General features: G+C 39.9%; 1 protein-coding gene across 4 annotated transcripts; it reads left to right on the plus strand.

Moving 5' to 3' along the window:
• The first annotated feature begins 6257 nt into the window (after positions 1-6257).
• LOC137749391 (protein MLN51 homolog) lies at positions 6258-12252 on the plus strand. 4 transcript variants are annotated; one of them, XM_068489482.2, is made up of 12 exons: positions 6258-7231; positions 7482-7587; positions 7684-7904; positions 7993-8843; positions 9501-9621; positions 10338-10460; positions 10749-10804; positions 10928-10973; positions 11122-11193; positions 11273-11349; positions 11736-11823; positions 11919-12252. In XM_068489482.2, the coding sequence occupies exons 1-9, from the start codon at positions 6687-6689 to the stop codon at positions 11177-11179; spliced, it is 2127 nt and encodes a 708-aa protein (XP_068345583.2). In that variant the 5' UTR covers positions 6258-6686; the 3' UTR covers positions 11180-11193; positions 11273-11349; positions 11736-11823; positions 11919-12252. The 4 variants fall into 4 exon arrangements, with proteins under 4 accessions (XP_068345583.2, XP_068345585.2, XP_088546001.1 ...); XM_068489484.2 differs by having other exon boundaries at positions 6309-7231; positions 7485-7587; XM_088689875.1 differs by having other exon boundaries at positions 6323-7231; positions 11900-12252.
• The last annotated feature ends 898 nt before the right edge of the window (positions 12253-13150 follow it).

The following is a 13150-nucleotide window of genomic DNA, read 5'->3' on the forward strand; positions in this document are numbered from 1 at the left end:
TGGGACCATGTTACACGTAGCAGGAGATGCTCAACTGCCAGTATCGGGTCGCTCTAGTGCTGAATTATGAAGCAAGGGTCGGCTAAGGCCGTGTGACGCGCAGCAGGAAATGATGCTCAACTTGCTGGTGTATGTTGCTCCTATGTAAAATCTTCTGGGGCGACGAGGACAAAACTTGATTTTGAATGTCCTTTTAGTGTTCGTCTGCCCTTGGTGTGCCTTTTGAGCTAAGTTGTTGCGTTCGTCAAAAAACTTTGCAATACCAGTGTCTGCGCCTTTATCATTGCACGTCTGGATTAGGCGTAATAGTGCATCATGAGGATGACTGCGTGCGTCTGAAGGTATAACTTGAGCTTTCAAGTTGCAACAATTGTCACCAAAGTTAGCTTTTGAATTTCTAGTAGCTGGTTTCTGCATCGATGAGAGCTTTTGAACTGTGGAATATGTAGTTGGGCCCCCAACTCTTCTCGTATAAGGGTAAAGCTTATTGCTGCTTCAGATACATCTGCTTGTCTAGTCAGACTTTGAATCTCTTTCAGAGTAGTGGGGGACTTCATATTCAAGATCGCTCAGATTTACCTTGAATGTGCATCGGTGAACCATGTCCCAAAGTGCATACTTTTCTGCCAGAGCGAAAGAGTATAGTAGAGTTAGATCTTCTTTCATGATCCATTCTCCGAACAGCGGATGATCTGCTAGGAGTCATTTTTGGAAGGCTGTTCTAGTTATCGAGTCGTTGCATCTGATTATCTTTTCCTTTTTTTTCTTTGAACCACTTCACATAGTCGCGAAATGACTCCTTTGGGTTTTTCTTGACGTTGAACAAGTGGTAGAACATTTTCTTGATCAAGCAATATAATGAATATTCTATGGTGAAAACCAAAGAAAATTCATCGAAACTATGGATGAATTGTGGCGGTAGAGTGTGAAACTAATCTTGCCCCTCACTTTGTAAAATGATGGCAAATATCTTGCACATAAGGGCATCATTGTTCCAATAAAGGACCATCGTGCTTCGATAGTGCTTCAAGTGCTTCTCCGGATCTCTATCTCATTTGAAAGATGTGAAATGTGGCATGTTAAACTTGCTTGGAGGCTCTGCTTGCTTGATCTTATCCGTGAAGAGTGACCTGCTTATGTTGATCATGTCCTATCGTAGTGCCTCGTTAGTGACCTTGTTGCATTGGAAATTGTGTACTCGCTCGGTCATAAGTCTTTCTACTTCTTCTTGAATTTGCCTTTGTTAGGGTAACGAAGCTCTCGGCTACCCCCGGATGTGACCTAGTCTAGGCTGTTTTTCTATATGTTCGGCTCGCCTATGTCGCGGCTACGGTGTATGTGGTTTGTTCCTAGTAGGCAAGGGAATTCTTCATAGGCTGCTGGTTGAGCTTGAGCCGGACTTAGTGATTGTTTCTCTCTGTCCTTCTTGCTGCCTACTCCGATGTGAGGTGAATGATGCTCCTTGTAGGCCTAGCCTCGAATGAACACTTCACCTAGAAGGTTACTCATGTTGACTATCAGAGTGTGACCCCAACCGTGAATGTATGCTCATCCGTGGGCCTAATCGAAAGTGCACGCTCTTTCGCGTGCTAAGACGGAATTATATGTTATCTCGGGACCCTAATCGGGAGTGTACACTGCTCGAACGCTCGGTTTGTGGCTGGTCTAGTGGCTGCTTGCCGGGACACTATTGAAGAGGTTATTCGTCTACCATTGTCCTACTTTGGGACACCTCGTCTGGGGCACGTTGTATCTTGGTATGCTGCAAGAGTTAATTCACCAAGGTCGTCTGTTGTGCGTTGACGTTCGTTAATTATGTGACTTGTCGAGACAAGTGTTGTTCTCTATTTGGGTTAGAAGAGTTTGGAAGGAATGCATCTCCTTGAGCAGTAGAAGTGTGGTAGACTCCGGGCTCGAGATTTGGTTGGGAAATGTCAAATCCGAGGAGAAATGTGGTGAAAATGTCCTCGGTTCAATCGTAGGTCATGAAATTTGAAACCAGGATGGTTGAACTAATCTTGGACTGATTTGGGCTACTTGGAAGGCCACTGAAGCAGGCTGGGCTGCGGGAGCAGGTTAGGCCGCGAGAATGGGCTACTCAACATATGTTGCACATGGGTGCGAGGCTAGGGCTCGGCTTGGTAACGCGTTAGGTTCACGTTGAGCTTGAGTGGCTTGGGCCATCTCGCCTTGGGCTTAGGTCTGTGTGGGCTTGATGGCACGACTTTGGCCGTGGTTGTGGCGCTGTGGGCCTTGCCGAGGATAACTGCCATGGTTGTTGCCACAGTGGTGCCCAGTGGGGGTGGTGCCGCTTTACTCATCGTTGTGTTGAGCCTCATAGATCACTGTGGTCCTAATCCTTGAATATTGGAATTTTTGTTCGTCGAATCTCTTGTAATTGTACTTTTCTTTTACATTTATCAAAGAATTTTTAGAAATAAAAATTCTAAGAATAAGAACGTATGAAAAATCTACAAATAAGTAAGGAAACGAAAAACCTTAGATGCGAGAGTCTTCTACGAGTGTGTGACTTAACTCTCAATGAAAGTACCAATTTGTGGATGCAAATTTCCATCTTCTTCTTCTTCTTGGACAAAATTGCACCTTCAAAACAAATAACACCTTAGGTCAAGGCCAAGAGCCTTATGCACCCACGATGAATAGGGGGCTTTGGCCGAAGAACCTCCGATGCCAAAGTTAGAATTTTGAGGGAAAAGTGTTTGGAGAATTTAGAGAATTTTGCAAGATAGTTGGAATTAAGTTTTGGAGAAAATGAGGTAGTATTTATAGGGGTATGACCAACCCCTTTAGGAGGATGGGGATCGGCCACTTGGATGGGTTTTTGGGTGTGATTCATAATTTGTTAGCTAATTAATAAATTAATTGAGTAGTAAATCAATTAATTAGCTAATTAATATAATTTGAAGGGAATGACTTGGGGTTACCTTGTAGAGAAGATTTGATGAAGATGGATGAAATAAGATTTGAATAATTATCTATTTTGAGCACCTTTGACCTTTATTGAGTCATGATTGTCCATTGCTCATGCGTAGGAGTTATGGTATTCCTCGAGGGTAATTTTGTCCTTTTAACCCTAGAATCCACATGTCGCCTCCATATTTTTCTCGATTATTTTTTGCTCCACAACTATGTTATTTGTTTAGAGGATATGTTATATTAAGTGAACTTAGTAAAAAACTTTGTCGAGGATTTCAATCTAATATAAAGAAAAAAACTACACTTTCCAAAATTAAACTATTCTCTAATAAATTAAATATATTAAATTAGATCAGGAAGTTCTTGAAACCTTACATGATGTTGTACAATGATAAGTTTATATCTCGCCAAATTTTTTAAGTTGAAATTCCAATTTAAGAAACTTGAACCACTATAGATGTTGCTCCACATGGCAGCCTATAAGGCCTCTGTATGGGTTTATCTACACGACAATGTGTTGTTCTCTCGTATGTGAACCTATAACATTTTTGTGGAATTCAAACATTAGATCTTAGAGTTGTAATCGGCCATTATTTGTGCGAGCATTGCCAATCTAGAGTGTTGTTAGAATGTTGTTAAGAGTGTTGTCAGAATGTTGTTAAGAGTGTTGTCAGATTGTCATGTAATTGAGAAAGAAAGTTGATAAGACTATTGTTAAATTGTCATGTAATTGAGAAAGAATGTTGTAAAAGTTATATGTGACTTGTTGGAACTTGCCATTCGTTAATTAGATGTTTTGGAGAGCCCAATGAAATTGTCTTTTGGCGAGAAAAATTAGGAGTGTGCATTCAATTGTTATTTTAAGGGATTATAATTCTATTTACAAATCCAAAGGTATTCAATTAAGATTTTAAATAACTCTCTGAAAATTTAGGTGTATTCAACTAAAATTTTAAAGGAGTTTTTTTATAGCAAAAAAATTCATTGCTAAAGCATAATTTTGTTGTAATAATTGGTTGGGATTAAACGCAAAAGACAACATTAATTTATTTAAACGTTGCGGGTCAAAATAATGACTTTTGAAAACATTAAAGACACCAACCCAACCCAACACCCTAGACTAATCACCTCACCTCGCCGACGCCAATAACTTCACCTTCTTGCAGCGCCCACCCCTCGTTTTCGTTTCTGCAGTCTAATCCTAACCAATTGCCTCAGACGACAAGCCCAATCAAACCAAACAAAGAGTAATCGAGGAAGGGGCTGAGCACCAGGTGCGATCATCCCGATCGTGATCCCAAATTGCGTGGAAATGTTGGTGGTTGTGTTGTTCCTCGTGGGCCACTATTGTGCAAGAGACAACACGACTATGCAATGACACCCATTGGATTTGCAACACTAATTTTATGGAAATCGTTCGTCAGACCTGCACCGATCTATTAATCTGTTGCGAGCCCAGTAGAAAGAAGAAGATGATGAAGGAAGAAGAAGAATTAGAGTGAAAAATTAAAGCTTGCCGAGTGAAAAAAATTAAAGCTTACCTAGTAGAAGAAGGAAAAAGCAGGGAATGGGGGTTCGGGGTTGAGGGTGGGAGGGAGGGGGAGATAGATGAAGTGGGGAATGTGAGACCATGATTTTTTCAAGACCAGGATAAGGAGAATCGATATACGCCTGTTTTAGAATTGTGGTCATGGACTCAACAACCTTCATTGCAGAGTTGACTAAACGGATTAGTGAAACCACCATCATCCTGTTCCGGAATCAATGAGTGAAGTCCATCAACTTCGCTAGATAGACCATGCTTGTTCTGCAAGATTCAAGAACCTAATCCAACAAGGAATCAACAAGTTTCCTACAATCATGGAGTCTTTACAATCTAAGAATTGACGTGTGCCGCAAGTATTCGCACTTCTAAGATGATGCAATATCTACTTCTTAGATATCCTATAGGATTCTCCCGATTTAAGAAGGGTTATACTATCCTAGAGGTCCTGTCTTCGAATGGTATAAATACACCTTTTTAGGGTTTATCTTGGATAATGCAATATTTGCATACTTATTCTCTTGGCCACTACTTGAGTATTAATATTGATTACTAACATAACTGTTGGAGAGTCTTTAACCGACACACCTTCTGATCTTAGGCTTGCTTACGGTTCTTCTATAGGTAAACAAATTTTAGCATCTTCACATTCTACAGCAGTGCGAAATTTAGCAACAGGGAAGAAAGGTAAGGATGGATGGGCCCCACAATGTTTTACTTTCTTAATTTGTTTTATGTTTAGTTTAAATGTTAAAATGTTATAAAATAATTAGTAACTAATTACAAAATTAACTAGTGTTGAATTAAATGACACATGTCATGTTATATGGTAGGTGTGAGCATACCCTAAAGTTAATAATGATGAGCAAAAATGCTCCTTTAATTAAAATTGATTACCAAACATTCATTATTCTAGTATTCAAACTTTCTTCTTCTCCGTCACCAGAATATTTCCCAGCTTTCCATCTCCCTGCACCAGTAAGCACTTCCAGGTCTCCCATCACGTCTCATCCTCTAACTTTTCTCAGCCGACCCTGCATCAAACCAACATCTTATTTTCCAAGGAAGTCATGAAAGTGCCATCGGAGTATTGGCGAATCACCGCCACCTTCCTTCCCCTGCTGCCATGACTGCTTTAGAATAAAAAAAAATGATGGATTGAGGGTGAGGTCGATTGAGAGAGATTGGAGGATATGACAAAGTGGGGTCAAGTGGAAGAGGCTGGAGGAGAAGACGAGTGTGGGTTCGAAGAAGGGCAAGGGTTGCAGGAAATGAGGGTTGGTCAACCATGGTTGGTCAGGTTATGAGAGGAAGGAGGACATTGTTTGGTTATTAGGTTAGGACATAAAGAAGGATGTTTGAGCATCAAAATAGCAAGAGCTTATGGTAATTAAATGGACAGGTGTAACATTCTTAATGGGCCACGTAAGTGGCCAGTAAAACTTAAGTAGCAACGAGGAAGTATTCAAGTATTGTCCGGAACAGTAAGGTAAAAAAAAAGGAAAGAAATCTAGAAAAGAAACGAAAATAAGTATTGAGTTGGCTTACATCCCACTTCCTAGATACACAAATGGCGGAAGTTGGTTGGTGGAGAGTACCCAAGCTAATTCACATGTGAGAATAAAGCATCTCACGTGTCAGAATCTAAATCCAACACAACACTGCTTTTTTGGTGGATTCCAATGCCCTCCAGTCCAATGTATCTAACGCCTCACTTTCCATCCTGCCTTGTGACTGCAACTACTTAAATCCCCAAAATACCCCTGAACAACTGCCTATTGCCTCAGATATTTCCGTAATTATCCATTTCCTCGAAATCTTGACTCCTCCCCAAGTCTTTCCACTTTCAAGTTATGACGGCATCGTCGTCCAAAAGCCCCAAAATCTTTCTCTAGGGTTTCACGGGTAAGATTCCAAATCCCTAATAAAATCCCCTTGTTTTTCCCCAATTCGAGCTCCTAGGGTTTCGATTTTGCGGTAATGTACATATTCAGGGTTTCGTTCACGGGAAATTTTGGATTTTTACGGGTTTTTGATTGAGGGCTTTGGTTTTTTCGAATTCGCGTTTGAATTCCAGGAAGGTTGGGGTTTATCTGAGTGAAGATCTGTGCGGTTGGTGTTTGATTATTGTAGGCAAGTTTTGGGTTTTTTTGTTGGATATTTATTGGTGTGGATTTAGGGTTTTTGTTGGTTTAGAGTTTAACTAATGGCTTCTGTGGGTAAGGATGATGTGGAGTATGAGAGTGATCCGGAGGTAACGAAGCGATCTCTGGCGATGCGGAGGAGGGAAGCGGCCAGCGACGATGAGGAAGGTGAAGAGGAGGCGAGGGAGAAACCGAGGAAGGATCCGAGGGCCGCGGTTCACTCCGATGAATCGGATGATCAGGGTGGGGCGGCTGAGTATGATGATGACGAAGAACTAGAAGAAGAAGAAGGAGAAGAAGAGGAAGAGATTGATGAAGAAGAAGAGTTTGAGGAGGAAGTTGTGGAAGTTGTGGAAGAAGAGGAGTTGGAAAGATATCAGGAGAGAGGCCGGGAAGGCGAGATGGGTGGCAGGGTTGAGGTTTTGGCTGTTAAGGAATCGAGCGGTGATGGTCTGAGGTCTGTCGAAGGGTCCGTGGATGAGAATGGGGGGAATCAGGCTGAAGAAGGGGAGGAGAAGAAGGAGAATGAACCATTTGCAGTCCCCACAGCGGGTGCTTTTTATATGCATGATGACCGCTTCAGGGAAAACTCTGGTGGTCGGCACAGGTAATTGTTTATGATTTTTTATTGCATTTGCGTTCATATGAATGTAGGTGTAGTTTGGCGAGTTGTACTGTTGTAATATAGAAGTAAACTTGTGCAGCTGTGATAGTAGCTCCTTTATGGATCGTTGTTTTCCTTCGGCATCAACACCCCCCCCCCCCCTCCCCTCCTTCTCCTCCTCCTCCCCTTCTCTCTTTTCATGGTCAAGTTATGGTGTATAGCGCTGTAATAATTTGAAGCATTCTCCTTTCAGTAGGCGAACACATGGTGGAAGGAAGCTGTGGGAGTCCAGAGATGAAAGAAAATGGGGGCACGATAAGTTTGAGGAGATTACTTTTCAGGAAAGGCGCTACGAAGAAGTAATAGTTGTATACATGGTCATACTGCAGAATATTTTGTTCTATAGATCTTTTTTCATCTCTCATCTTTCTGATGTGCACTACTTACTAATTCAGGGAAAGAAACCTTCAAAGGGTCCTTATGTAGGTCGCGGAAGAAACCGAGGTATTGATCGTGGGAGTGCCAGAGGAAATAGGTCTAAAGAATATGACAGGTCTAAAGAATATGACAATAATAATCAGAGACAGGTACCCAAGGGTGTTAGAGGGAGAGGGCCCAGGAGGTATGAACCGGCTTTTAGGAATAACAGACAGGCACCGCCAACACATAACAAACAGTGAGTACAACGTATTCTTATGGTACTAATATGTCTTCGTTAATTCATGATTTTTTATAATTAGCCGTCACATTGATTTTATTTTCAGGTCTGGAAAGCCTGCTGAGAAAAACGTACAAAGTAATTTAGCGAGAACATTTACTCCCAACTCAAATGCAGAGTCTGGCCAGGTTTCTGCTAGGAAAAATTCCTTTGCCTCAAGCTTGAATTCAGCTTCTCCTCCTTTTTACCCATCAGGCTCTTCCAGTTCCAATAAAGGTATAACTCTTACTCCTAAGCGGGATGCACAGGTTGGGAGTGGTAAGAGGAACCTTCGGTCTTCTGTAGTGCATGAGACTTTCAATGTGCCCCAAACCAATGCATTGGAGCGAGGTAAGAACATAGCTGAATCTGTCGGTATGGACAAGCTTTATATAAATGACTCTACCAATCCAGCTGCTGGGAAGACTTTGACCAACATAAAAATGTCACCTTCTGGGTCATCATTTGTCAATACTACTCAAGCTCCTCAGTCTAGGGTTCAAGGAAGGAGTGTTATCTCAGGACAAATGAGTTATCAACCAGTGTCTCAGAACCAAATGACAAGGGCTTCTCCATCCACACATCTTCATGCTGTTCAGCGCAATCCTGCTCAAAATCGATCTCAACTGGCTCTGCAAGGTCCTGCTCAGCAGATGGGACAACGTCCTGGAAGTGGATCTCAGGCTTCCTCTCCACCCAAAACAACCATGTCATCAAATTCCTTCGAATCAGGAGAAGTTGAATCACCTTCAGATTCAAGTAAATCTAAAGGTGCCCTGGTTGCAAAGGGAAAAGGCAGTGTTCAGGGTAGTGCAAGGGGCAGTATTACTTATGGTGGAGCTCCAGTTACGGGATCCACTGGGAGTATGGGTGTTAATCATGATCAGAACTTCCCTGGTGCTCCAGCCTTTTTGCCTGGTAAGTATATTGGATTACCATTTTGGTAGAATTATAGAGTTGCCCTTAATTATAGAAGGAAAATTGGGCTTAGTAGCCCTTTTACAAACCCACCAACCAAAAATAGCCCTGCTCTCAAAGTGCAATTTCTACTAGCCCTCTTTAACGAAAATGCCTTCAAGTTAATATATTATTGGCATTATTAATACATTATCGACACAATACTGATAGATTATCGATACAATATGAATACATTATTGGCACAATATTAATACATTATTGACACCATAATTTTTAGTAAGAGGCTTTTCACTTGAGGGTATTTTCGTCAAAGAGGGCTAATAGATATTGCATTTTGAGAGCAGGGCTAATTTTTGTTGGTGTATTTGCAAAAGGGCTAGTAAGCCCCAATTTCCCTTTATGGGAATGCAAAGTAAAACATAATCAAGGTTAATCATCTGTTTTTGCCCCGCACTGTCAACGTAACAAAACATGTTCACTGCTTCTCTGAACTGTTTATGATTTCACCGCAATGTTGTTCTCTGAACTGCTTATCGATAATGATTGACAGTAGCTGCAGATTAAATTATTAGTGCATATTAAGTTGTGTCTTTTTCTAACATTTAAGCATTCAATAGATTATGATTTGAGGTCTTATCTGGTTGGATGATTGTGCAGTCATGCAATTTGGGGGCCAGCATACTGGGGGTATGGGAGTTCCTGCTGTTGGCATGGCGTTCCCTGGATATGTTGCTCAGCCACAACTTGGTGGTTTAGGAAATTCTGGCGAAATGACATGGTACGGGAATTGTATTAATGATAGTTCTTTCTGTTGGTCTTGTCTTCTTCTTGTTCTTCTTCCTTATGGGAAGTTGATATCTTATTTAGTTCAGTTAGTGGTTGACTACTCTGCATTATGAATTATTGTCTGCTATAAAGAGAATTATGCGAAGGGGTGTGTATTTAATTGAGATTTTGAAAGATTTTAAGAGAGTTGTATATTTGGGAAGTTTGATGGAGTTCTAATGGAGTTTCATATATCCATGTGAATTCATTCAAAATCTTTGGGGGAGAGGCAAGATTTCCTAAAGGCTAAAATACACTATAAAATCTGTTTAAATCCATCAAAATCCTTTTAACTTTTTAAAGTACTTTAAAATCAAATCTGAATTGAATATACATGGATTTTTATACTACTTTAAAACCTGGTTGAATACATCCAGATTTCTATGGAGTTTTATGGACTCCTTTAAAATCTTGGTTGAATACCCATGGACTTCCATGGAATATCCCTGAATTTGTAACCTGACACTATTTTAAACTCCTTATTGATTACTACCCCTAAATATATTTTCAATATATATAATTTCTGTGAGGAGGTAGGAACTGCTTCAGTGTCATATCTGTCTTGGAAAAATATCTTCAAATATTGCTATGAGAATGGAGTTCAATCTAATGGGGTGATTCCTTTAGTTTGAGAAAGATCTCTGGTGATAATTGTTTGAATTGTTTTAGGTTACCTGTATTGGCGGGTGCTGCAGGAGCATTGGGGGCAACATATTGTCCTCCATATATTACTGTTGACGGTTCTTATCATGGTCGCCCATCTGGACAAACATCTACTGTGGGTTCCCTGAGGTTGGTTGTATGGTATCTCTTTGATTATTTATGATTCTGAGATAATGGTCTCTCGTTTATCATAACTTGCTTACCTTGTTAGATCTGTCTCTTGCAATACAATGTGGTTCCTTTTTCGCTTATTTTATTTATTTATCTATCTTTCTTGATTAAACTTCCCTTGTTCAAGTTGAAATAACTGTTTAACGGGTCTTTCTACTGCCACATGGTCAGGAGATCCTACATTTCAATTATGTTTTTAATAAACATCTATGTCTACCATTCTGAATAATCTTCGTTTATTTGCAGCAAAGAGAATAATGCAAATAAAACCAATAACGAATGGAAGCCTTCACAAAAGCCTGGTATGACATTATATTACACTTAGCTCTGCTTCCCACCTTTTTTTTACTCTTGGCCATTGAGTTGGCCGTTTAATAATTTATGAATTGTTATGGTTTGGGATTGACATAGTTTTTCCATTACAGAGATTGTGGGAGATGAGTATGGGCAGCGACAAAACAAGCCTCGTAGGCACGTCATACCTCATGTTTTCATGAACTAATTATATATTTGCCAAACTTGCTCCGCTTATCCCAGGGTTGGGTTAGATTGGAGAGGGTGCATTTTATACATTCTACCTTTTCATGCAATCTGAATGCTTTTTTCTTTTCAAGTGCAGATATTCACAGATGAATGTGGCCAGTGAAGTACTTCAAAATAATACGGAGCTTGTTTGAAGAAGCAGATGAAGGTTCTATCTTTGTCCGAATTTAACTTTTCTGCCATATTGGGAGTGCAAAGTTCTAAGTTTTGTTCATTTGGTGCTGCAGGCCTTCGTCTGAGCCCTTTGTGATCTTCAGCCTATGTTCTGGGGCACTTTGGGCCAATGTTTTCGAAGATATCTTAGGTATGTCATCCTTGGTCTTTCATCAATTTGGTTTTACATGTATTTAATGCTTGACACCCCAAAGTGATAATTCTATTTGGATAGGATAGCACACCAAGTTGCTTCGATGAGTAATGACATTCTATTTTTTTATGAACCAACAAAATGTTAAATTAAATATTTTGGAAAGGCCTGTGTTTCATTTGTTTGTATTCTCGAAGAATTGGGCACTAGAACCACCAGTGTGACTAGTTTTTCTTATTCTGTACTTGGGCCATGGGAAGATTGACACACTGTTTGTTTTATCCTCGTATTGCCAAATGTATTTTACGGCCTTATAATAATATTTAGTTGTATGCTTATATCTCTTTCTTGTCTGTTTCCCTCTTTTTCCTCTGTTCCTGCAGTTACGTATGACAAACACCTGCTCATGCTGCACTTAATCGAAGATCAATGTTGCGGCTTGACGGGTGCCATTCCTTGTTTACAATTTCGGTAGGAAACGTTTCAAGTGAAAAAAACTTAAATATCTTTGTTCTTGTGAATCGTCATCGACTGCTGTGTAATACAGTTGCTTTTTCTGTCTTCAGGTTTTCTTGTGGTTTGGTTTTTATCGAAAAGCTTGTTTGAAAATGTAGACGGGCTTCCACTTAAACTGCTATATAAAAGAAAATGGAAAAAAAATACAAAGAATTGTTGTGCGGTAGCAGCAGTTCGCTCGGCGATGGTTTCTATAAGTTCTTTCATTTTACATATAGATGCATTGGATTTTTTTTGTTGCCTACGTTGTTAAAAACCTTTGTGCTAGTATTTTCCTTGTTTAGTTGAGGAGGGTAAGCAGCAGCTTGAACTATCGATACTGTAATGACTTGTTTGCTATGAATATTTGATATGTGAATTAATCATGTTTAATTGGAAGAGTAATCTGTGTTTGTTTATTTATTATTTTTTTGAATCGGCCCGGTCTAAGTTTGGCAACCGTGGTGGCGGCCTTGAATCCGCCTCCGGGTCTGAGGTTAGCTACCAAGGCAAGGCTACAGGGATGGAGCTAGAAATTTCTTCTAGCGGGGGCAACCTGAAAACCAACTAAGAAAACCTTATTTTAGTATGGTTTATACTCAATATGATAGCGTGAATTATTTTAAATGATGATGTATCACAATTTCAATGTTACAAAAATTTCAGTAGAGTAGTAAAAAGTGGCAAAGTGATAAGAAATATACTAATACATGATAGGCAGAATAGGATTTTTTTTTCAATGATAGAATAAGAGCACTTTTGCTCATATAATATTTGATATGAAGTATAAGTAGTATGAATATATGTTGAATATTAAATACATATAATTTTCTCCAAAGCTAAGGCGCATATATAATATACATATATATATATATATATTATAACTGTAGTTTGTAACTGAACAAACAAATTACTTGAATGGGGCCATCTGCCCTCAGTGAGCCTTCATTGGCTCAGTCCATGCAAAGCCAGCTTTCCGTCGCCCTGCGGATCGAAGGCTGTCGAACATTTCAAAGGATATTCCTTGCAGCATAATTCAAATGCTTATGGGTACTGAAATCTGAGTTAGAAATAGGCGACATCAACATGATAGAAGTTTTGACGATTAAATCGGACACGGTTGTGTCCCTAAATGATTATTCATGGTGTAATTAGGAGTTAAACGTGAACGACTGCTCGTAAGATCTTACAAATAACGGAATGAAGCTTGAATATGCAATCGTCCAAAATAAAAGACACTTGCCACCACATGCGGAATACTCGCAAGTTCTTACAAAGGAGGATTTGTGGGGCCAAGATAATC

Source organism: Pyrus communis, chromosome 17 (assembly GCF_041283825.1).
Source record: "Pyrus communis isolate YQ-2024b chromosome 17, ASM4128382v1, whole genome shotgun sequence".
Taxonomy (NCBI): domain Eukaryota; kingdom Viridiplantae; phylum Streptophyta; class Magnoliopsida; order Rosales; family Rosaceae; genus Pyrus; species Pyrus communis.

Coding starts and splice junctions, on each gene's coding strand:
- LOC137749391 (XM_068489482.2), top strand. CDS start 6,687: ATGGCTTCTGTGGGTAAGGATGATGTGGAGTATGAGAGTGATCCGGAG. Junction 7,232..7,481: donor AACTCTGGTGGTCGGCACAG/GTAATTGTTTAT, acceptor TTCTCCTTTCAG/TAGGCGAACACATGGTGGAA. Junction 10,461..10,748: donor TCTACTGTGGGTTCCCTGAG/GTTGGTTGTATG, acceptor GTTTATTTGCAG/CAAAGAGAATAATGCAAATA.